The sequence below is a fragment of the Pongo abelii genome, chromosome 1, assembly GCF_028885655.2.
Source record: "Pongo abelii isolate AG06213 chromosome 1, NHGRI_mPonAbe1-v2.0_pri, whole genome shotgun sequence".
NCBI classification, from domain to species: Eukaryota; Metazoa; Chordata; class Mammalia; order Primates; family Hominidae; genus Pongo; species Pongo abelii.
The window spans coordinates 141,468,589-141,494,128 of record NC_071985.2 but is presented as its reverse complement, the minus strand read 5'-3'; the positions used below and the strand labels follow the sequence as shown (position 1 = coordinate 141,494,128).

At 36.4% G+C, this 25,540-nt stretch overlaps 1 protein-coding gene across 3 annotated transcripts; it reads left to right on the top strand.

Annotated features, from left to right (window-relative positions):
* Window positions 1-430: 430 nt before the first annotated feature.
* On the top strand, window positions 431-24,829 carry CDC7 (cell division cycle 7). 3 transcript variants are annotated; one of them, XM_003775644.5, is made up of 11 exons: window positions 431-553; window positions 6,878-6,961; window positions 7,285-7,420; window positions 10,635-10,728; window positions 10,819-10,961; window positions 12,099-12,348; window positions 12,989-13,084; window positions 13,866-14,044; window positions 14,841-14,923; window positions 19,200-19,349; window positions 23,105-24,829. In XM_003775644.5, exons 1-11 carry the CDS (start codon window positions 439-441, stop codon window positions 23,497-23,499), a joined length of 1,725 nt encoding a protein of 574 aa, XP_003775692.2. In that variant the 5' UTR covers window positions 431-438; the 3' UTR covers window positions 23,500-24,829. The 3 variants fall into 3 exon arrangements, with proteins under 3 accessions (XP_003775692.2, XP_054387259.1, XP_054387266.1); XM_054531284.2 differs by lacking the exon at window positions 12,989-13,084; XM_054531291.2 differs by lacking the exon at window positions 19,200-19,349.
* Window positions 24,830-25,540: the final 711 nt, after the last annotated feature.

The window sequence follows — 25,540 nt, the reverse complement described above, 5'->3', positions numbered from 1 at the left end:
TGGCGCTTCCTGTCAGTGGCGAAACGGTTTTCTCCCTCAATTCTTTTCCTGACTTCAAACCGCCCCGGGCGCTCGGCCCCTCCCCCACGCGGTCCCGCTGGCTGCACCGGACTCGCAGCCTCTCCGTTTCCCACTGCGCCTGCTGCTGCGCGGGTGCCCAAGCCGGGAAATTCTTCCTGCAGCCCCCTGCCGGTGTTTCTGATAGGTGAAGATAAAGCACATGGAATTCCTTAGACAAGGCCGCAGTATGCCCTACTGTGGAGGTTTGGACACATCGTGCGTTTGAAAATGTTTACCCCTTTGGGGGCAGTAGCATGTTTTTAGTGCGTCGTTTAGCCAGTGATCTAAACTTCTCCAGTGTTCTAATTTTCACAGCTGCTTTGCTCCCCCTGTGGATGTAACCCCTTAACTGGCATTTTGCATGCCAATTGGCTTGTGATGGAGGCGTCTTTGGGGATTCAGATGGATGAGCCAATGGCTTTTTCTCCCCAGCGTGACCGGTTTCAGGCTGAAGGCTCTTCAAAAAAAAACGAGCAGAATTTTAAACTTGCAGGTATGTGTTTAAATCCAAAGATGTACAGTTATAAAGATTTTTCAGGCAACAATTCTGTTTTCAATTGCTCTCAAAAAATAAGATTGAATCTTAAAGTGAGTTGTATGTTTCTATAGAACAGTGTTAAAACAGAGCTTCGTATGATCTAAATGTAGGACTGAATTGCGATTTGGAAGACTAATACAACCTGTTTTACGGTTGAAGTTGCTATGGCCTCAGTATTGGTAATTAAGAATGCAGAAATTTGATGATGCCAAAATTAAATTTCTCTTTTGTACCTGTGTTCTTATCTCTACTCACCACATTGCCTTAAGCTTAAATTTAGAAATTGACACTGGAGATCATCACTTAAGTATTCAAAAGCAGAACTCACAGACAAAAAAAATATGAAATGTTTGTAGCAATAATAAAGCACCATATCTCAGTGTATAGCGTGAAATGTTCTTTGACCGTAAACCAGACCTCGGGGTGAAGAAGACAGGGTCAAGCAGTGCCTGCTTTTGTACACTCGCATGTGTACCTTCATTTCTGCTCTGGCACAGGACCTGGGACATAGTAGGTATTTATTAATAATAAATATTTGTTAAATAGAGGAATTCTAGCTGACTGTATTTTTTTTTTCTGGAAGGGTAGCCAGATCATCTTTCCCATCTTTGTCTTAAGTGAATTCTGTGCTTGTCCAGAAGATACTTATTTTGACCTTTTGTCCATATATTCTTTTTAACCCCACCCTAGAAAAATGACATCACATACTTTCTGCTTTGATGGAAGTCAGTTATCCCAGTTACCTAAACTTGAAACTTTAATCTTCAGCTGATGCTTTTTATTTATTCCCCATATCGTCACCTAGCTTTATTTCTTTTTAATAAGTACGGCATTGTGTCTTCTTTTCATTCCCATTTCCACCCATTAATTCATTTCCTTACACTTTGTTCCTGATTTACAACAGTTTCTCACCTATGCTGCCTGCTTGCCCTTTTCCATCCTTCAGTTCATCTTGTACGTTGGTGCTAGAATAATCTTAAAATGCCACTTTCATCCAGTTTCATGGATACTGTTCCTCTTCCTTTCCATTTTTCCAGCAGTTAGCTGTTTTTTTAGTTCATCTTTCCCTTACTAGTCGTTGGACACATAACACAGTAACACAGTCATTGTAGTCTTTTTCTATTTCTTAGAACTCTGCATTTTTGTCTCTACTGTAAGCCCCTTGGTGGCAGTATCTCCTCTGGTTTCTGAAGTATGTTGTGACTTCAGCAGAGTATCTGAATGGATGACTCTGAATTGGTTCTAGCATCATGTTTAGGAGAATGCCACTATTCTAATATTTTGAAAATCTGCTGGGAAGTAATGAATGGGGTGAATTTTATTCCAGATTTCAAAAGTTTTGTAGTGTTTATGTAACAGAACATTGGACATTATAAATAATACGATAAATTATAAAACATGCTAAAACTTTACTCTTATGGTTCTTTTTTAAATATGATCCTTAATAACAGCTAAAGTTATATAAACATAACTTCAATAGGGAGCAAAGCTGATGAGGTCCAGGCACATAACAGTCTCGGAATAATTGGGAAAGTAAATCAAATTAGATCATGAGACAGGTATATGCCTGTACCTCATCAGCTTTACTCCTTATTGAAGTTATATTTTTGATTGGATGTTTTATATATCTTTGCATTCCCAGCGCTTAACAGTGTCCAGCACATAGTAGGTGCTTGAAAATATTTGAATGAATGATTTAATGTAAGGATATAAAGTAAAATACTTAGTGTAATGGATGAATAGCATGTCTCTTTATTTTGAGATATTTGTCAGATTTTTATAGCATTTTTCTGATAAACATGATTATTGAAATTTTTGAAGTAAAGAAGGCCAAAATAAAGTCTTTTCCCATTATTGAAATATTGCCACTGTTGACATTTTGTTGTATTCCTTTAGCCTTCCTAGGCATACATAGGTACATTTTTTAGAAACTAAATTGGGATCTTGTTTTGTTTTTGTTTTTGAAAAGAGAACCGGAGTACGGGATCTTATTTCTGATCTCCATTTTTTTTTTTTAATATATATCTTGAATATTGCTCATGTAGTAAATATTCTACAACTGGATTTAAGGTCCATTGCATATTATATTATAATATATTTAATCACCTTTTACTGTTGACCCTATAGATTGTTTCTGTTTTTTCCTATTAAGAAAAATGCTGTAATGCACAAACTATCTGGCATAATATTGGTCAATGTTTATTCTTTCACTGTTTTGGCAAGCTTTTTTTTTTTTTTTTGAGACATGGTCTCTCTGTCACGCCACTGTCACTGGAGTGCAGTGGCGCAATTACAGCTCACTGCGGCCTTAACTCCTGCACTCAAGCAGTCCTACCCCCTCAGCCTCCTGAGTGGCTTGGATTACAGGTGTGTGCCGCTACACTCAGCTAATTTTAAATATTTTTTTTTAGAAACAGGATCTTGCTATGTTGCCCAGGCTGGTCTCAAACTCCTGGCCTCAAGCAATCCTGCCATCTTGGCCTCCCAAAGCACTGGGATTACAGGTGTGAGCCACCATGCCTGGCCAGTAAGCTTTTATTTTTTTTTTAAGTGTCTACTATATGCCAAGTTTTAATAAGTGAGAAAGATCTGTTCAGTGAAAGAATGATGTATAAACTCTATATTGAAAGTCTCCTCCATACTAGTGAACTCTACTGGAAGGAAGGCTTGCTTCATTCTGTTTGCTACAATGACGACACCCTTAGCCCATGCTTCTAAAATGGGCTATGGGTACTGTCTTTGTTTGCCTGGGACAGATCTAGCTTACAGCGATTGTCACAGTGTAATTATTATTCCTGCCGCCTTTTCACTCAAGAGTGTCCCAGTTTGGGCTTACATTATATATTATCCCCTAGTTACAGGAGGTATAAACCAGAGAGTACATGAAGCCCCAGAATAACCATGACTATATTCCTAGAGTGTCAGTTTTACTCCATGACAAGATATTGAAAACGTTTCATTTATGTGATGAATATTTATTGTCTATTATATACATGTACTTTTTTAGGTGCTAGGGATAAATCAAAGCATAAAACAGAAATTAACACCATGGTAGTTAGACAGTAGACAGAGAGTAAACAAAAGAAATAAATACCGTGTTCAAAAGTGATTAATGTTACAAAGAAAATGTAAAAGGGAAGGGGAGATAGGAAGTATTGGGGAAGGAGATTGTAATTTTAGTAAGTATAGTCGGTCATAGCCTTCTGTAACATTTGAGCTAAGACTTCAAGGTGGTGAAGGAGTGAGCTGTGCAGATATTTGGGGAAGAGCATTCCAAACAGAGGAAACAGCAAGTACAAAGACCCTGAGATGGGAGTGTGCCTAGCATTCAAGAATAGCAAGGAGGTCATTGTGGCTAGAATGGGGAAGGTAATTGGAGTGAAGTAAAAGAGGGATGTAAAGAGGCTTTCTAATGGAGTGAGATGTGAAACCATTAGAGGTTTTGAGCAAAATAGTGACAAGGTGACTTAGCTTTATCAGAATACTCTGTTTAAACTCTGTTTGCTGTGTTGCAAGCCGACTGACTACTATGTTACAGATAGACTACAGGCTGGCAAGGAGTGTAGTTAAGGAGACTATTGGTATATTAAAACCAACTTGGATATATTATGCAGCAGAAAACAAAAGTTACTTAAAATGTCAAAATAGAAGCCTAGACCTTCAGGTATAAAATAGAGCCATGTAATTTTTAGCATGTTATAGGCTTTTCAGGATCCTCCTCCAGTCCTCAAAGTCTGTTTCATTTGTCTGTCTTTAGTACTGTTTTCCAGCTTTTTTTTTTTTTAGACGGAGTCTAGCTCTTGCCAGGCTGGAGTGCAGTGGCACGATCTCGGCTCACTGCAACTTCCGCCTCCCAGGCTCAAGTGATTCTCCTGCCTCAGCCTCCTGAGTAGCTGGGATTACAGGCACGCGCCACCACACCCAGCTAATTTTTGTATTTTTAGTAGAGACGGGGTTTCACCATGTTGGCCAGGACGGTCTCGATCTCCTGACCTCGTGATCTGCCTGCCTTGGCCTCCCAAAGTGCTGGGATTACAGGCGTGAGCCACCGCGCCCGGCTGTTTTCCAGCTTTTGACATGAATGCACTTTTCTGCTTTCTGCTCTCATTTCCCACTTCAGAATTTGAGGATATTGCATTCACTTTGGTTGCCAGGAAGTTTTACTGTTGTTTAAAATTGTTGAAGTTGTTCTGAAGTGACAGGAAACCTTAATAAACATTTTGATTTTTGTAAAGAGGAGTAGGTGCATAATAAGTGAGTAGTGGTGTGGAAGTACCCTTAATGTTTCTCCTCCCTTTTACATCTGTTCTCCACTTGTCATTTTTCTGCTTAAAAACTTTCTGTAGCTTTCATGTGCATTCTCTCTTGTCTTCCTCAGCCACATTCTATTTCTATTATGATGATGATGATGATTATTGAGACAGGGTCTCCCTCTTCCACCACCCAGGCTGGAGTACAGTGGCACGATCATAGTTTAGTAACTCAAACTTCTGGGCTCAAGGTATCCTTCTGCCTCAGTCTCTGTAGCTGAGACTACAGGCCTGTGTTACAAAGCCCAGCTAATTTTTGTTTGTTTGTTTTTTAACTTTTTTAAGAGATGGGGTCTCAAATACCTGGCCTCAAGCAGTCTTCTTGCCTTGGTCTCCTAAAGTGCTGGGATTACAGGCCTGAGTCACTGCCCCAGGCCACATTGTATTTTCATTGTCTCTCAGCCCTCCCTCTACCCTAATCATCCAAGCCTTTTTTTTTTTTTTTTCTTGTTCCTGGCTTTACAGACATAGTTAATTTTTCCTAAAATGTTTTCTTCCACTTTCACTACTTGGTGAATGCTTCAGAACAAAACTTAGCTGTCAACTGAAGGCTTCCTATCACCTTCAGAAATCCTCCCCAACCTAGTAGTATATGCGTTCTTTTATTACAGGTGTCACCTTGTATTAAGAATGATAACATGTTTCCTCTACTAGACCAAGCTCCTAGTGGCTGCACCAAATTTATTGGTTTTTTTTTTACATGCCCATTGCTGAGCATTTTTTAAGACAGTGTTTATTTAAATGAATTAGTTCTAGCCAGGTGCGGCGGCTCACACCTGTAATCCCAGCACTTTGGGAGGCCCAGGTGGGCAGATCACTGGAGGTCAGGAGTTCGAGACCAGCCTGGCCAATGTGGTGAAACCCTGTCTCTACTAAAAATACAAAAATTAGCTGGGCGTGGTGGTGCGTGCCTGTAATTCCAGCTGCCCACGAGGCTGAGGCACGAGAATCTCTTGAACCCAGGAGGCAGAGTTTGCAGTGAGTGGAGATTACATCACTGTACTCCAACCTGGGCAACAGAGTGAGACTCCATCTCAAAAAAGAAGGAAAATTAAAAAATATGTATAATATAAATAAAGGAATAAGTCCTGTAGACATCAGCAACACCTCTGTGAAATTGGGCAAATGATTTAACCTCCCTGAATTGAATTTCCTTATCTGAAAAATCAGGATAATCATTCCTGCTCTGCCAAGTTCACAGTACTGTTAGGAAGATCTCAAAAGATAATGCATGTGCAGGTGCTTTGAAAATGTCTTAAACTTATGCTATGTAGGGCTAGTAGAGCCTAGATCCTGTAATAAAATCTGAAGACTTATCTAGTTCTCTTCTGTATCCAGTAGTTTACTGGGTTTTGTATTATTGGCTCCCCTTGTTTTAACTATGTACATTTTTATAAAGAACTGATACTTATTTAAAAGTAGCAATTTATCTGCAGTCAAGGATAAAGGATACTACTGGTAATTGGGACAAATTTTTAAAAATACTTTTTTACATGCTTGAGAGCTTTAGTAGGCCTCTCTGAAAATATAGTGTGAATATTTAATACATAAAATTTTACCAAGCCTTTAAGATTTTGTATCTTTACAGGAAATAGTTTTCAAAAACATTGCAATGTGTCCTTGTCATGCCATCTAGTGATCACAGCACAAATTGTTTAGTTATTTTAAAAATTTGGTGCCTTTTCATGTTGTAATCTCTACAGTAACAATGTATCTATTAGTATATAATTCCAGTATAGTAGAAATTTGGTGTATTTAATTCTGGGACTGTCATTTTTGTCTATTCAAGAGGTGTGTGTGAGTTATAGCAACTTGATAGGGTTTTAATCTTATCACAATTTTATTAAAACTTTTATGTATAATTAATTGCTCATATTTTATAATTTATTTCATTGAGCTTTTTAAATGTTAAGAAACTATAAAATATACTGTCATTGATTAAAACTCTAAATTTTTGTTTCCTTGAAAGGTGTTAAAAAAGATATTGAGAAGCTTTATGAAGCTGTACCACAGCTTAGTAATGTGTTTAAGATTAAGGACAAAATTGGAGAAGGTAATCTGGGGATATGCTTTACTATTTTTACAAGGTCTTTTTTCCCTTCTATTTTCCTTTTGTAGTCTTGGTTTTCATTACTATTTCTTATTGGAAAATATACCACTTTTTAGACTATTAAGACCATAGTTTTATTACTAATTATGGTAACAGCTTTTCTTTTTCAATCTCAAAGAAAGAATAAATAATAAATATTTACAGTAAAATGAAGTCCTGTTTTAATCTGTTATGCCATTGAAACAGTTTTTACAATCTATCTTAGAATTGTTTCATTAACATTTTTAAAAACCAGATATTGAAAAATGTAATAAATTGTTTTACAGGCACTTTCAGCTCTGTTTATTTGGCCACAGCACAGTTACAAGTAGGACCTGAAGAGAAAATTGCTCTAAAACACTTGATTCCAACAAGTCATCCTATAAGAATTGCAGCTGAACTTCAGTGCCTAACAGTGGCTGGGTAGGCAATTTAAACATATTTTAATTGAACTTGTATATAATTTATAAGATTTTAAAGTAGATATTTAGCAGGGATGAGGAGATTATATGTGAATTAAATACATTTTTCAGTCAAGTGTTTGCAATTTGCTAGCACTTTCCTCCTAACCTTGCAATAGTTAGTTAAATTTATAGTAATTCTTTTAGACTGGATTTCCCTTGAGGCTCGGCTTGATTTCCTGTCTTTTATCACTGCTTTTTGTAACCTTCCTGCCAAATCATAAACCTTGGCTTTCATGGTTTACATTATTTTGTAAATGTAGGGAACTCACATTTCACATTTCCCCAGCTATTGACGACCTCATCTAATATTTTATTTAGAATAACAGAATCATCTGGTATGGTTTCTGTCTGTTAGGTCATTTCTGGCAACATATGGACGTGATTTAGAATCTTATCCTCCTAAACTGCCCTCCTTTTTCCACCTGCTCCATCATTTCTTTGTTCCCCCTTACAGCCAGACTTCTCAAAAATTATCTGCATACATTGTTTTCATTCCACACCTCTCTTTCACTAAATACCTATTGCGGCTGTTCTCCTCTATGCTAAACTGGAAACTGTAGAGTCACCCGTTACTGTAGGCATCATTTAACACAATTGACTTGAACCCTTGTCTTGACTTCTGTCCTGCCACACCCTCCTTGTTTTCTTCTTCCCTCATTTGGCCTTTCATTTTCAGTGTCTGCTAGCTCTTCCACTTCTATCTGACCCCTAAATGTTGGAGTTCCTCGTGCTTGCTCTTGGGTTTCTCTGTATTCTCCTTGGTGTCCTCCATTTCCACATGATCTAAAGTAATGGTTCCCAAAAGTATATAGTTAATCTCAGACCTTTTATCTTAACTACAGGTTTGTGTATATCCACCTGCCTATTTAACATTTCCACTTGGTGCCTGATAAATATCTCAAACCTAATATGACAAAACTAAACCTTAACATGCCAAAAAAAACAAAAACAAAAACAAAACCACAACAACAAATGTTCTTATCTACCCATCTCTGCAAATGGCCCATCTACACACTTGTTTGGGCCAGAAACCTAGAAATCATCCTCATTTTCTCTATTTCTCTCCTAAACCACATTAATCACTAAGTCCTAGCCGTTTGGGCTCTAAAATATATCTAGAAGTTCATCCATGTCTTTCTATCTTCTCTGCCACTACCTCAGGTGAAGCCTAGACTATGACTTGTAGCCTGCTTCTTCCTTCTCCCCTTAATTCTGTCTTTACACAGCAGCCAGAATGATCTTTAAAATATAAAATATGTATGTATATAACTTAAATTGGGTCATTAGTTCCACCACTTAAAATCTTTTCAATGGTTTCCCTATGTACTTTGAAAAAAAAATCAACCTTCTCATGCCTTTCTTCCCACCTCCCTCACTGTGCTCCATTTCTTTAGTTTATCAAATTTGTCTCAAGAGCTTTCTTAACTCAGGGCCACTGCCCAGACCGTTTCCCCATTCAGGAAGACCTCTCCCAGTCATTGCTTGCTGACCCTTCATCTTCTGATCTGAGCAAGAGTGAAACTGGACGCAGTAGTTCATGCTTGTAATCCCAGCACTTTGGGAGGATGGCTTGAGGCTGGGAGTTTGAGACCTGCCTGGGCAACCTAGCAAGAACCCATCTTTACAAAAAACTTAAAAATTAGCCAGGCAGGGTGGCACACATCTGTAGTCCCAGCTACTTGGGAGGCTGAGGTAGGAGGATCACTTGAGCCCAGGAGTTTGAGGCTGTAATGACCTGCGATCACTCCATTGCACTCCATCCAGCCTGGTCAACAAAACAAGACCCTGCCTCTAAGAAAAAAAAAAAAGAGTGACACTGCTTGAAAGAAGTCTTCTCTGAATTAAATTAAATTCTCTTATTTTTTTTATTGTCATAGCATCTTTAGATTTCTTTGAAAGCCCTTATCATAATCTGTCATTATAAGTTAACTTGTTGTTATCTGTATTGTCCACTAGATAGTAAACTCCATGAGGACAGAAATTCTGTAAATTTTATTCACTATTGCATCACTAATGTCTGTAATCCCTAACAGCAAATAACAGTGCCCACTAAATACTGAATGAATGAATAAGTAAGCCTGTTTGTTTCAGCCCTCTGTGTATTATAGAAGACAAGAAAATGAGATGACCTCTATAAAGAATGCTTGCATACATTCTTGTACCCTAAATGTGATCATTCCTTTTTCTATACTTTTAACTGTCTCCCTCTACCGCTTTTTCTTTTTCTGTGCTTAAAAAAGTACGTGCTAAAAATGCCTTCATCTGATCTTACAATGCAGTTAGGCAAATTGTCTTTAGGCTCAGCTTCCATTGTGTTATATTTTCCTTCCTTCTGTTTTGTTTCTTCCTTTCCACTTAAATTGCTGTCTTAAAAATTACCAGTTAATTATTCTTTGCCAAACTAAAAGCCTTCCCTCAGTTGTTATTCTCTTTGACTTCCATGCTAATAACTCTTCCTTCAAAATTCCTTTCTTAATTTGGCTGTCTAACTTGACTTCTTCCAAGCTGTTTTCTTTTCTTGCTATTAATTTTCATGTCTGTAGGTATCACTTCTCTGCAAGTACTCTCACTGACTTCTCACTTGTCTTCTCACTTAAGGCTTAGTCCCTTATCTAGATATCTCTATCAAAATGATGAGGTCTGGTTTTAGATGCTTCTTTTACTGGCTTCTCTACTTATTTTTTGGTATCTCTATTGTTTTCTTACTCAGGCTCAAAATCATAGAAATCACCTTTGTCCTATTTTCTTCTTTTATGAAGCAGTGTAGCATAGTGATTAAGAGCATATATCTGGAGCAAAATGCCTGGGTTCAAATCCTGGCTCATTGATCTATTAGTTTAGTGACCTTAATTTATTTATTACTGTTACCATCTTATCTGCTAAGTCTTATTAATCTTTTCCCTTTTTTCTCATTCTGCTACTTCCCCAGTTACAACTATAATTACCTTGTTTGAATTATTATAGTAACCTCAAAACTGGTGCCATTTTTGTTTTAAAAGAAAACTTTAACACAAGAACACAAGTCGCTTGTGTTTATATTATGTGATGATGATTTTAAGTCAGTTTTCTAGCAATATGTATGCATTGCTAAAATTGCGGTTTTTAAAATTAGGCATAAAGTTTCAGTCCCTCTGACCTTTCTTCTAAAGGTTCATTGTGCATTTTTCCACTAGGGGGCAAGATAATGTCATGGGAGTTAAATACTGCTTTAGGAAGAATGATCATGTAGTTATTGCTATGCCATATCTGGAGCATGAGTCGTTTTTGGTAGGTTTTAATATTTCTTGAATTTTTATTAGCTAAATATTTAATTGCAAACAATATTTGTAACTCATTTCATTTGTAACTTTATTTTAGGACATTTTGAATTCTCTTTCCTTTCAAGAAGTACGGGAATATATGTTTAATCTGTTCAAAGCTTTGAAACGCATTCATCAGTTTGGTATTGTTCACCGTGATGTTAAGCCCAGCAATTTTTTATATAATAGGCGCTTGAAAAAGTAAGTATGAAGAGTTACTAGAAAATATTTACCCTATTTCTCTTTTAAAAAACAATTTTATTGTCTATATTTAAGGTATTGAACATGATGTTATATATAGATAGTACAAAAGTTACTATTGTGAAGCAAATATTTATCTCAGTTACCCATTTTATTTTTGTTTTTATGGCAAGAGCAGCTAAAATTTACTCATTTAGTATGAATCTCATATACAGTACAGTTTTATTACATGTAATCTTCAGAGTGTGCATTAGGTCTAGATTTATCCTACATGTCTGCTACATTGTATCCTCTGACCTATATCTCTTAGATATAATATAACATACTGCAGCAGCCATGCACAGATTATTTCTGTTTCAGTTTCTTTGTGATTGGAAAGGGAAATTTGGTGACGAAGAAGATAAAATTGTATTAGTGGAATAATGTACATTATTAGATGTACCCTGGTTCAGTGGAAATAGCATGAACTAACAGACTTAGAGGCTAATAATTTTTGACCTTAGACATGTCTCTTATCTCTGGACTTCATTTTTCTTTTCTAGTAAGTGAGGGGATTGGACCACATGATAGCCAATTTCCTGTTTTAACACAAAAGTTTTATTTTTATGTATACTTTTTAATGCTGATTATAATTATAGAGAAATTATAAGCTGAAAATAACATAAATACCTCTATATAATGGATCATATTAAACATAATAATATTATAACTTCTTTTTTGAGCTTTTATATGCCTGACTTTTTAATTTTCTTTAATTGGATCAGATTTTAAAACCATGATTTTAATTTTTTTAAGCTTGCTTAACTAGAAATTATCTGCTATGATGCCATCTCTGCCACCATCAGAGAACAATGGACTGTATTTATGTTATGTATTCCTCTTCTGCCTTATTAACACAGACCACTGGAAAAAGAAAATTTGATTGATTGTGGGACACCTCTTAATTTTCAATCCTAGTTAGCTGTTAAATTCTTACTTTGTCTGGAAAACTTTTTTTTTCTTTTTTCCAGAATGTTATAAATTCCTAATTGATCCCCAAAAGAATTACAGTTTTTATGAGGATGGTTTGAGAGTATTACAATGTTACTAAGCTTTAATTGCTATAGATAAGTAAAAATGCTTAATTTTGTCTCTTAGGTATGCCTTGGTAGACTTTGGTTTGGCCCAAGGAACCCATGATACGAAAATAGAGCTTCTTAAATTTGTCCAGTCTGAAGCTCAGCAGGAAAGGTGTTCACAAAACAAATCCCACATAATCACAGGAAACAAGATTCCATTGAGTGGCCCAGTACCTAAGGAGCTGGATCAGCAGTCCACCACAAAAGCTTCTGTTAAAAGACCCTACACAAATGCACAAATTCAGATTAAACAAGGAAAAGACGGAAAGGTTCTCTCTCTCTTATTTCTTAAGTACTGACACTGTTTTGGAAATGTACTCCTTCAACCAACAGAGGGAGATAGAATACTAGGATGGTACTTGTAATTTAAAAAACTTTTTTTTTGCATTTGTTATATGTATTCAGTTGATTCAATTTTCACTAAGATTTGTACTGAATCATTTTGGTTAGTATTTTAAAACTAAAATTTACTTTGTCAGTTTATAACATCTGTCATTAACTATTATGAAATCATATTTTATGACAAAAATGGAAAATATTAAATTTTCCCTGCATGTTAAAAAGTTCAGACTAATTATCGTTTTTAAAAGAAAGCATTAGTTATAGGGGAGGAATTCTGAAGTGTCTATCTCCATTTTAGCTGCACAGCAAAATGTAACATCCTTGCAGGTGGTTTTTGAATTTTTTTTAGTTATATATATTTGTGGACTATGATAACATTGTATGGGTGTTGAGTTCTGTCTAGACTATTTTCTCCTTTCACAGAAGTGGTTTGGTGCCTGAGAATGACTTGGATGCAGCTGTTTTTGTTTCATCTCACTTAACTCTTTCAAAACTATGGCAGAGTACAGCTGGCAGAAAGTGTTACAGATATAATCCTTATTTTCCTTGTTTTTGTTGGTATTGTAGGAGGGATCTGTAGGCCTTTCTGTCCAGCGCTCTGTTTTTGGAGAAAGAAATTTCAATATACACAGCTCCATTTCACATGAGAGCCCTGCAGTGAAAGTAAGTAATGTAGCTTAATAGTGTAATGGTCAGTCAGTCATACACTGAAGAGAATTTAGGTAATAACTAGATTAACATTTATTATCAGAAATTTTTTTAAACTAGAGTTTGGCTTTGGCAGAAGGTATTACTGCTTTAAGCATTTAGTCAAAACTTGTTTTCTCCAGTTTTTTTCTGAACTTTTCTGGTGGAATTTTTTCTTATTTTTGGTTAGCTGACTATTACTGCTCTTTCTCTAGAGGAACATTTAGAACATTAAGGGCTTTTCTGTCATTGCTAGAGTGTGAGCTCCATACAGTTAGCTAACTATTCTGACACATAGTTGACAGTGTAAAGATGTTTGTAAAGTTAACAAAATCATCATCAACGTAGATGATTTCAGATTGACTTATGATATCTTGTGACAGCTAGACAGCATGAGCAACAAATTAAAACTGTGATTTTAGCCAATGTACTTGTGCAGTTTACAGTTCTGAAATGGAGTTAGACACTAGAACATAACTGTTTTATACTTTTGTAATATATCAGGAAAAGTTCTAATAAAGTATAACTCAAATATTGGCCAAGCTAGGACTAATTAGTAAATTTTAATATAAGGTGACTTTACAGAAAAACCCAAGAAGACCTTAAACATTTTAATAGACAACTGTTTATTTACAGTCCAGTGGCCATTCAGCAGTTTTTAAAGTTATGTTTCCGCTATTGCTTTTTGCCATACTAGCATTTTAGGACATCATGTTAAATGTCATGAAAATAGAAAAATATGACTTTTCTTTTACAGCTCATGAAGCAGTCAAAGACTGTGGATGTACTGTCTAGAAAGTTAGCAACAAAAAAGAAGGCTATTTCTACAAAAGTTATGAATAGTGGTGTGATGAGGAAAACTGCCAGTTCTTGCCCAGCTAGCCTGACCTGTGACTGCTATGCAACAGATAAAGTTTGTAGTATTTGCCTTTCAAGGTAATGTGTTTTGATGGTGTTATAAAATCACCAGCATGCAGCCATTAGAAATTGCATTGATTTGGGTGGATAATTTTGTGAGTGCAAGGGATCAATTCAGATCAGTGAACTATAATGGGCCTTGATGCAGAGCAGTAGTATGTTGAAGAGCAAATGATAACAGTTTTCATATATTATTTATTTAATATGGATATACTCTGGAAAACACATTTGCTTTTATATGCAAATAAGTGGGACGGGGTGGCTTTTAGAATCTTAGAATCACACATTTTGATTGCTGATGTAATCTTTTCTGTTTTCTCTTTTTATTCCCACTTATGTGGAGTAACCAGAACCAAATAGTAGAGCTCCTCTCTTACTCCCACCTCCAACTCTTTGACTCATAAATTTCTCCCTTTCCTTTAAGGCTTGGCTTTCATAAAGCCTTTCTTGATTAACTCAAATATATAAGTGTATCTGTGATCAGTTACTCCAAACAAATGAATTTTTATACCTGTGAATTGCTATTGGGTTCTATTTTTCTATTATGGCTCTTATTATCCACTACTGCTTTTTATTCTTGGAGGTTATTTTAAAACCTTTCTGTAGTAAGTCCGGGGAACTAGTAGAGGGGGTAAAAAACAGTAGAAGAAAAATCTAGGATTTTTATCACACTAGATTATCATTTACTTTATAGTAACGCTTATTATATAGGTATCAAGGCAAAATTTACTGTGAACTAAATTGATGAATGTTATTTTTTAGACTTACATAGTTCAACTTTAACATAACTAGAGAAATCTTATTTCATCATAAGGCGTCAGCAGGTTGCCCCGAGGGCAGGTACACCAGGATTCAGAGCACCAGAGGTCTTGACAAAGTGCCCCAATCAAACTACAGGTATGTTGTACTGGAAATACAGAACCCAGTTAAAATGGATTGTCCCAGACATATTTTATTTTATGATCTTTGTCTATTTATAACTAATATTTGAGCTCTTCTGCTTTTAATTAAGTTATGTAAGCAGTTCTTGCAGTGTGGCATTCCTATTTTTGAGCTAATGCTATTCTTTATGAAAGTTTTTAATCCTAATGTTGCCTCTCTTTTTTTGTTTAAACAGTTTATTCCATAGATTACATTTTGCGTATTTATTTACAAGATGATCTTACCATCTTGTAAATAAATATGCAAGATGTAATCTGTGGAATTTTGTTGACATCACCTTTGTGGGGGAAAAAATTATGTTTAATAGTTTTTGCCAACCAAAGACTTAAAGCATTTTATTTGCTTGCTTAATACCTCAAAAGTTTCCTGTGATGTAGATATAATTGTGTTTGATTAAAATTATTTTTGTTATTATATAAACAATATAATAGCAGTTAGAAGGTTTTGAAAAAGAAAAATGTCTTCCATAATCTAAAAAGTTACCATGGAGCTGGAATCCAGGAAACATCTTGAATGAATAGATGAGTCCTGCTATTCACTTGGATTATGGGCTTTGAAGAAATGCATTCATTCGTTGAATGTCTGTTCTTGCTTGCTAATGATAACATAAATAAATAAATGAGACCATCTGTTCACACTCTAGTCAGGACACACCATCAAATAATTATAAAATAACCTGTTGAGTATGGTAATAAAACTTATTCAAGGTATTTAAGGAGTATCTAACTATCCTAACCCAAAGAGATTATGAAAGGCAATTCATGAAAGAAATAACCTCTTAGAATGTAAATTGGGCTGAGAGGTTAGCATAGAGTCATGAGCCAAGGAACTCAAGAAACAGCATACAGGAAACTAAAAAAGTTTCATTTTGGCCGGATGCAGTGGCTCATGCCTGTAATCCCAGCACTTTCGGAGGCTGAGATGGGCGGATCACCTGAGATCAGGAGTTTGAAACCAGCCTGACCAACATGGTGAAACCCCATCTCTACTAAAAATACAAAAATCAGCTGGGTGTAGTGATGCGCGCCTGTAATCCCAGCTACTCAGGAGGCTGAGGCAAGAGAATCACTTGAACCCAGGAGGCGGAAGTTGCAGTGAGCCGAGATCGCACCATTGCACTCCAACCTGGGCGACAGAGCAAGACTTCATCTCAAAAAAAAGTCCAATTTTGCTAGACTATTAAGATGCAAGTTGAGGAATGGTGAGAAATAAACCTGGAATGAAGTAGACAAGGTCAGACCACAGTTGTTACAGTTTGGACTATATACTGTAGCTATTGGAAAGTTAAGTGAAAGAAGTGACAATGGGATATTCTAGATGGATCATTCTGGCAGGCGTGCAAACAGATTAGCTTTTGGAGAGTGGTGCCATGAATTTGTCCAGATGAGAGGATGAAAATGTGAATGAGAGTATTGGTAATATGGATGAAAAAAAAAGTGAAGGGTTGGAAAGGCAGAGCTTGGTGGATAATTGGATGTAGAATTAGGGTGTGGTATGGTGAGGGAAAAAGGCATTCAGGATGTTTACCAGATTCCTAGCTTGGGAGACTTGGATGTGTACCAGTAACCAAGGTGGAGAGTAAAGGAGAAGTAACTGGTTTATAGGGGAAGGTAAGGTTAGTTTGGGATATAATTGGTTTGAGGTATTTGTGGGACATCCAAATAGAGATGTCCAACAGAATCAAAGTTAAGTCTGATGCTCAGCGAAGGAGCTGGGCTAGAAATAAAGTTGAAGGTCATCATTATATAAATAACAGTTGAAGCCATGAAGTGGATGGATCAATCAGGGAGAGTATACAGAAGGAGAAGTTAAAACTCTGAGGAACATCCGTCAGCACTTAAGGCTTGGAGAAAACATTGAAGGAGCAGGCAGAGGTACCAAAGGAGCTAAGAAAGGCAAGTGGGGCCGGGCACAGTGGCTTATGCCTGTAATACCAGCACTTTGGGAGGCCAAGGCAAGCAGATCACTAGGTCAGGAGTTCGAGATCAGCCTGGCCAATATGGTGAAATCCCATCTCTACTAAAAGGTACAAAAAATTAGCTGGGCGTGGTGGCACGCACCTGTAGTTCCAGCTACTGGGGAGGCTGAGGCAGGAGAATTGAACCCGGGAGGCAGAGGTTACCGTGAGCCAAGATCGCACCATTGCACTCCAGCCTGAGAAACAGAGTGAGACTCAGTCTCAAAAAAAAACAAAAACAAAACAAAAAAAAGGTGATACAGTAGCCCAAGGAACAGAGAGCAGAGAGCAAATAACCTGGTGATACTAGGAGGTCAACAATTAAAAGAGGTGTCACTTTAAGAAAAAAAAAAAAAGAGCTTTTTAACATCAAGTTGAGCTAGTCGTAATCTTTAACTACCAGAATTCAGAAGATTAAAGTTTCTATAGTGGGAATGTAAATTAGTACAACCACTATGGAAAACAATTTGGACATTCCTCAAAAAACTAAAAATAGAGCTACTACATGATCCAAAAATCCCACTGCTGGATATATACCCAAAAGAAAGGAAATCAATGTGCCGAAGAGGTATCTGCACTCCCATGTTTGTTGAAGCACTATTCATAATAGCCAAAATTTGGAAGCAACCTAAGTGTCCGTCAACAGATGAATGGATAAAGAAAATGTGGTACTTACACACAATGGAGTACTATTCAGCCATGAAAAAGAAGATCTTGTCATTTGCAACAACATGGATGGAACTGGAGATCATTATGTCAAGTGAAATAAGCCAGGCACCGAAAGACAAGCATTGCATGTTCTCACTTATTTGTGGGATCTAAAAATTAAAACAGTTGAACCCATAGAGAGTGGAAAGATGGTTACCAGAGGCTGAGAAGGGTGGTGGGAGGGTGTGGGGGGCGTGGGGACAGCTAATGGGTACAAAAAATAGTTACAAAGAATGAATTATCCAGCACTTTGGGAGGCCAAGGCAGGTGGATTGCTTGAGCTCAGGAGCTTGAGACCAGCTTGGGCAACATGGTAGAACCCTATTTCTACCAAAAATACAAAAAAGTAGCTGGATGTGGTAGTGTGCATCCGTGGTCCCAGCTACTCAGGAGGCTGAGGTGGGAGGATCACTTGAGCCTGGGAGGCGGAGGTTGCAGTGAGCCGAGATCACACTACCACACTCTAGCCTGGGTAACAGAGCCAGACCCCATCTCGAAAAAAAAAAAAAGAATGAATTAAGACCTGGTATTTGATAGCACAGCAGGAGGATTATAGTCAATAATTTAATTGTACATTTTAAAATAACTAAGAGTACATTGAGGGGCTGAGGCAGGCAGATCACTTGAGCCCAGGAGCTTGAGACCAGCCTGGCCAATGTGGCAAAACCTCGTCTCTACTAAAAATACAAAAAAAAAAAAAAAAAAAAAAGAGCTGGGCATGGTGGCACGCCTGAAATCCCAGCTACTCAAGAGGCTGAAGCATGAGAATTGCTTGAACCTGGGAGGCAGAGATTGCAGTGAGCTGAGACTGTGCCACTGCCCTCTAGCCTGGGCCACAGAGGGAGACCTTGTCTCAAAAAAAAAGAAAAAGAAAAAAAGAAAAGAATATAATTGGTTTGTAACACAAAGGATAAATGCTTGAGGGAATGGATACCCTATTTTCCAGGATGTGATTATTACACATTGCATGCCTGTATCAAAACATCTTATATACCCCATCAATATATACACCTACTGTGTACTCAGAAAAATTAAAGTCTTCACAGTCACCAAAAAATAAGAATAAAGTAATTTTTTAAAAGTTTCTATAGCAGTAGTTGGCGCTAGTATCAGCTGAAGAAGAGCTTCTAATGTTCATTACTTTTCACTAAAATGAAAGCACTTTGACCAGTATGGTATGTAATTCTCAAGGATCATTCAGATTTTTTCCCACATAGCTATTTTTGGATTCCTTTTGATCCTATAAAATTGTGCATTTACTTAGTGTTTCCTAGTGATTAAATATCCTTTTAAATTTACCAACACGTTGCTCAAGAAAGAAAACATATTTTGCAGTGAGGATTCTCAGTCCTGGTTGTACATTAAAATCACCTGAGGAACTTTTTTAAAACATTGATGCCTGAGCCCTACTTCAGAACTGTTCAATCAAAATCTTTGGGTCTGGGCATCTGAAATTTTTAAGGCTCCCAAGGTGATTCTAATGCATAATAAATGTTGAAGACTGTTGATATAGATGATAAAATTATAGATTTGAAATTTATTTTTAAAATTTGTCTTCTGTTGCAGCAATTGACATGTGGTCTGCAGGTGTCATATTTCTTTCTTTGCTTAGTGGACGATATCCATTTTATAAAGCAAGTGATGATTTAACTGCTTTGGCCCAAATTATGACAATTAGGGGATCCAGAGAAACTATCCAAGCTGCTAAAACTTTTGGTAAGCAGTTTTGTATTATAGAACAAAACAAAATGCCTTTGATTATCTCCTACAAATCACTTAATAAATTATTATGAAATTTTCTTTACAAATAAACATTCAGTCTTGATAAAGTTCTCTAATATTAAGTAGAAAATTCTTCAGTTGCTTGAAAATAAATTTATCACCTCTCCTCTATACATATAATCATTTAATCTTATTAAGCACAAAGTAATACACTGTTGCAGTATTTAAACTTTACCTTTATAATTTTATAAGAATAAGGAGTAAAATCTTAACTCCTTTTAGTATGGTTTGACTTTTATTACATAAATTTACCTTTTATTAAAGGTATGTTTTACTTTTTAATATGTTTTACTTTTTTATTGTATTTTAAACATCAGATGCAATATGTCTTGGTACTTAGAGTGTCCTTGCTTTAAATGATCTTAGACTATACTAACAAGTAAATAGTTAATTATTAATACAGTGTAATAAGGACTAGGGAAGAGAATAGAAATGTGTGTTGTCAGGTTGTGTAGGTTTACGGTAGCAGAGAAGCAGAATGCATAGAAGGCCTTAACTGATGGGATATTATTGTAAGCATATATTGGACTTGGATGTCATCTTCTTAGCCATGCAAGTTCTTCAAGACTGGGATGTGCAGTGTGCTTCATAGGGCACGTGAGAATTATCTCAGCCTTGCTCTGGCCAACAATCTGAACTCAAGTGCCCATTTAATGTTTATTTTCCAAGCTCAGTTAATACTTTCCAAGGAATAAGTGGGATTGAGTCAGCTTACTACCATACAATACAGAACACCCCAGGAGACAAAGTTTCAGCCAGCCTACCTCAAGAGTAGCTGGGCTGCCTTTTGCTCAACCCCAGGATCAGTGGGTCTTAACCAGAGTTGCATGTCAGAATTATCTGAGAATCTTTTAAGAAATACATATGCCTGCCCATTCAGCCTATTCTTGGAAAATATGATTCAGAAAAACAAGATACTTAGGAAGGCTCCAGACTTGTTAGTTTGAAAAAACAAGTGATTCTGACTAAGAAACTATGGGTGTTTAAGAACCACTGCAAAAATTACTGCCCTTGCTTATGCACTAGTGCTATAGTCTAATCTACAAGAAAAACTTAGTGATGGTTGTGAAGAAAGCCTCATCTTAATAGAGGCTTGCCAAAATATGTTTCTACAGCAAAGTCAGTCCACGATTTGTAACTATCTACTTATTGTAAGAAAATTTTATTTGAAGATAATAAGATGAAATAATATATACAAGGGAAAAAAAGTGACCATGAGTGGAAAGCAAGATTGATAGCTTAGAAATGGCATTCTTACATAATAATAAATATAACAAGTATGTTTATTCTCAACTGAGAAAACTTTCATCTACTATTGAATAACTTCGTGAGAGGTTTATGAACATGAAGTTTATCAGCCAACACCAAAATATTTTATTGAAGAGCTTGAATCGCCCCCATTGGTAATCCAAGTTATAATCAGGGCCAACAATGGAAATACAACATCTGACACAAAAATACTCCAGATCAAGTGCCATGATAGCAAGCAAGAGCTTTTAGAGATTTATCATTGTAATACTTCTCATATTTAAAAACAAATAGGGCCAGGTGTGGTGGCTCACACCTGTAATCCCAGCACTTTGAGAGGCTTAGGTGGGCAGATCATGAAGTCAAGAGATCGAGACCATCCTGGCCAATGTGGTGAAACCCCATCTACTAAAATCACAAAAATTAGCTGGGCATGGCAGCATGCACTTGTAGTCCCAGCTACTTGGGAGGCTGAAGCAGGAGAACCAGTTGAACCTGGGAGATGGAGGTTGCAGTGAGCCAAGATTGCACCACTGCACTCCAGCCTGACGACAGAGCAACTCTGTCTCAAAAAAACAAATAATAAAAATAATGCCATAGGACTTGTCTCAGTTGTATTAGTATGACATCTGTAGTTATTTTAGTCTGATCTTACTATAACTTTGGACTGAGTATAAAAGCCTCAAAATTTCAACAAACACAACTGCATTCCCCTTTGTAACCTAAAGAAATGACTTGGCTAAGATTAGCAGTGAGAGCACCTTTACTTCTCTTATCTGTCCTCAACCCTTAAACCTGGCTCCATTGTGGGTTGTCATTAAGTACTCAGTGAATTGTGTTGAATAAATTAAAAAGAAAAGTCTTGAGCTGAAACAAATTCCTGACACATAGTAGTCTGTAACAAAATATGCTGACTGATTGTGTTACTTGAAGTTATTTTTCCTGAATATTGTAAATGAACCCTCTTTTTTGGTCATATAAAAAAAGCATATTGTATAACGGGCACATGCTATAACATATACTATTAGTTATTTTATGACTTCAGAACAAGCTAATAAAGGAATAAAACTATATGAGTATTCCCCTCTGGCTATAATTTTCTAGAGAGAAGAGGAATGATAGAATCAGTTTAAAAGTAAAAAAGGATTGGCATATTGTACTCTCAAAGAATTTGGCTTTTGGTAATTGTTTGTTTCCTCCCTTTCCCTCCCCTGTTTTTTTCCCTGGCTTAGTATACCGGTCCAGTAGTTAGTTCAGAATATGTGAAGGTAACTTTTTATCATCCACAGCCAGATTAATGACTTTGTTGACAATCTACATTCTCAGAAAGGCATCTAAATGTTGGGGTACTTGTTTCGTACATTTAGTACATTTCTGTTTAATAAGGAAATGCAAGGTAAAAATAATACATGATTGCCATTTGTGTGATTAACTTTTTTTTGCACATCTGATAATAAACCCATCAGGAAGTTATTTCAAAGACATTTATATTTTTAAAAACAGATCTAGTTTGTTTATTTGTTCATTCAGAAACATTTATTGGGGGTTTTATGTGTGCCTAGTACTATTGCGAGTCTCTGCTTTCACAGAGCTTAAATTCTAGTGAGGGAGAGAACATAAATAAATACTATGAGAAATGAGTGGTACTGAGATAAAAGGAAAAGGGGAGGGAAGAGGCTCATTTAGGATAGGTTGGTCAAGAACAGCATCTCTAAGGTTGTATGTGTCATTTGAACAGAGTCGTTGAAAAGAATAATGCCTTTTTATCTAGTCCAGCAGACATTAACTGACTACCTAATATGTACCAGGCATAGGCTGGATTTGGGGGGTTCAAAGATAAATAAGACAGTTCCTACTTTAAAAGAGCTCACGGTCTACTAGGTGGGACAGACATATATAGGATAGCAAAAGTAATAATAGAACTCCTCTCAAGATACAATAGAAGCTGAAATTGATCAATTCTCTCTGAGGGTGTCAAGTGTCAGAGGTGATTCTTGATCTGAGTGGTGATGTCAGTGAAAGTGTCCTGGGCACACAAGGGGTGCAGGGCATCCTAGGCAAAGATAGGAGTCATGTAGTCAAAGACATAGAAGCATGGAAAGGAAGTAGAGTGGGGGTGTGGGAGCTGCAGCTAGTTAAAGATTATAGAAGGGTAAGATGAAGCTTGAGAAATTGGCAGAGTCAAGTGAGTGCCTGGCATAGCTTAGTAAGTCACTGCTTTCTACTTAATATCTCCCACTATGCAATTCAAATACAACTTAAATATAGCATGTGGTGCTCTATCTCATACTCTGTGTGTGTGTGTGTGTGTGTGTGTGTGTGTGTGTGTCCGTGTCTATAAAGCATATGTTTGAACTTTCATGTTTCTCATGAGAGAGGCTTCTGATATATTCAAATAATAAAATGGTTTTTTCTGTTGTTTTTTCTTCTTTTGCTTTTAGGGAAATCAATATTATGTAGCAAAGAAGTTCCAGCACAAGACTTGAGAAAACTCTGTGAGAGACTCAGGGGTATGGATTCTAACACTCCCAAGTTAACAAGTGATGTACAAGGGCATGCTTCTCATCAACCAGCTATTTCAGAGAAGACTGACCATAAAGCTTCTCACCTCATACAGACACCTCCAGGACAATACTCAGGGAATTCACTTAAAAAGGGGGATAGTAATAGCTGTGAGCATTGTTTTGATGAGTATAATACCAATTTAGAAGGCTGGAATGAGGTACCCGATGAAGCTTATGACCTGCTTGATAAACTTCTAGATCTAAATCCAGCTTCAAGAATAACAGCAGAAGAAGCTTTGTGGCATCCATTTTTTAAAGATATGAGCTTGTGATAATGGGTCTTCATTTAATGTTTACTGTTATGAGGTAGAATAAAAAAGAATACTTTGTAATAGCCATAAGTTCTTGTTTAGAGACCAGAGCAGGATTAATAATTTATTTTAACATTTAGTGTTTGGTGGCACATTCTAAAATGTAGATTAAGAATACTTAAAATGCCTGGGATAGTTCTTGGGACTAACAACATGATCTTCTTTGAGTTAAACCTACCTAAGTAGATTTTAGGTGGGTTCCTATTAGGTCAGATTTTTAGTTTCCCTAATTACCTTTCACTGACATATGGAGAAAAAGGAACAGTTTTAGTTTTAATTAATTAAAATTAACAGATGTGATGAGGATTAAATGAATCAAAAGACTTAATTTGTAGATTCTTTTAGAGTTATGAGCTAGGTATAGTTTGGGGAAACTCAACCTGGTGCTGGTGTTCTAACAATTTTGTAAGTAAAGAAGATAATTTCCTTTTCTAGGGGTACATATTAGGCCTTTTATGAACACTAAAACAATGAGGAAATGTTGGTCATGGGGCAAAGTATCACTTAAAATTGAATTTATCCATTTTTTTAAAATACTTCATGAAAGCATTTTAGTGTGAATTGCCATTTTTTCTTAATGGCTTCTCGATTTTCTTCCTTCTCTGCCCCTACCTAAAACATTCTCCTCGGAAATTACATGGTGCTGACCACAAAGTTTCTGGATGTTTTATTAAATATTGCATGTGTTTACAGTTGGGAATTTAAAATAATACATACACTGGTTGATAAAGGGAAGCTGCAGGACCAAGGTGAAGATTGATAGTCCAAATGCTTTTCTTTTTTGAGTTGTATATTTTTTCACACCATCTTAGATATAATTAGGTAGCTGCTGAAAGGAAAAGTGAATACAGAATTGACAGTATTATTGGAGATTTTTCCTCTGCATAGAGCCATCCAGATCTCTGTATCCTGTTTTGACTAAGTCTTAGGTGGGTTGGGAAGACAGATAATGCAGTAGGCAAAGAGAAAAGGACCCAAGATAGAGGTTTATATTCAGAAATGATATATATCAATGACAACATATCAAACTTCCTATGGGAAAAAGTCTGGTGGGTGGGTCAGCTGACACATTTCCCATTTAGTAGTCATAGGATACAGAAATAGTTTAGGGACATATATTCATTTTGTTATTTTGAGCATTGATAGGTCAGTATATCTACCTAATCTGTTTGGTAAGGATAGGATATATCTGTATAAACCATTACCATTGATCTGCTCTGTCTTATGCCATAATCTTAAAAATTGAATGCTTGAATTTGTATATTTAATAAAGTTATCCTTTTATATTTTTTATGTCAGACTACTCATTTGAAAAAATAGTTTTTTTTTTTTAATTGACCACTGGGAATATTTTTCTTTTGAGATGGGTGAATGGTGATATTCCTTCAGCAAATAGGTAGTATGTTAATGAAACAGTCATGTTAACATACATTCAGAAATTCAAGAGGAAAAATTTACCAAAAAGGTAGATAGGGAGACATTCTCTAAGAAAGTTTAAAATTCAGGGCTGTTGTTTTAACTTTCCATTAATGGCAAAGAACTTGGTTGATATTGAGGGGGAAGTAAAAGGGAGCTAGTGTTTTTAAAGATATCCAGTGTTACAAATTAGTTCTCAGGGAATTTCAGTCCCACTGAAGAATATTGCCTCAATTTTGGACAAATATTCCCAATGTGCTAAATCAGAATTGGCAGGGAGCTTCTATATGCATATTCTTTAGGTTTTTAAGCCTTCTGAAGACCATTTTAAATAATGGGAAATGTCTCTAAAATACTTGAATTAGGCAGAATAGTCATTTCTAAGGATAGACTAAGAAGGTAACTAGTTAATGCCATTTCCTCTTAATCAGCTATTTTTCACTGTCAGTTTTTAAAAATTCCTAGTGCTCAGGCTCGATAAAACTTAAGGGTATTTTCATTTAAAAAGCCTTAGACATTTAGAACTATTAATATAACAAGCTACAAGTATTGGTTTTTGAAACAGGCTGAGCTCTCTGGCATTTTT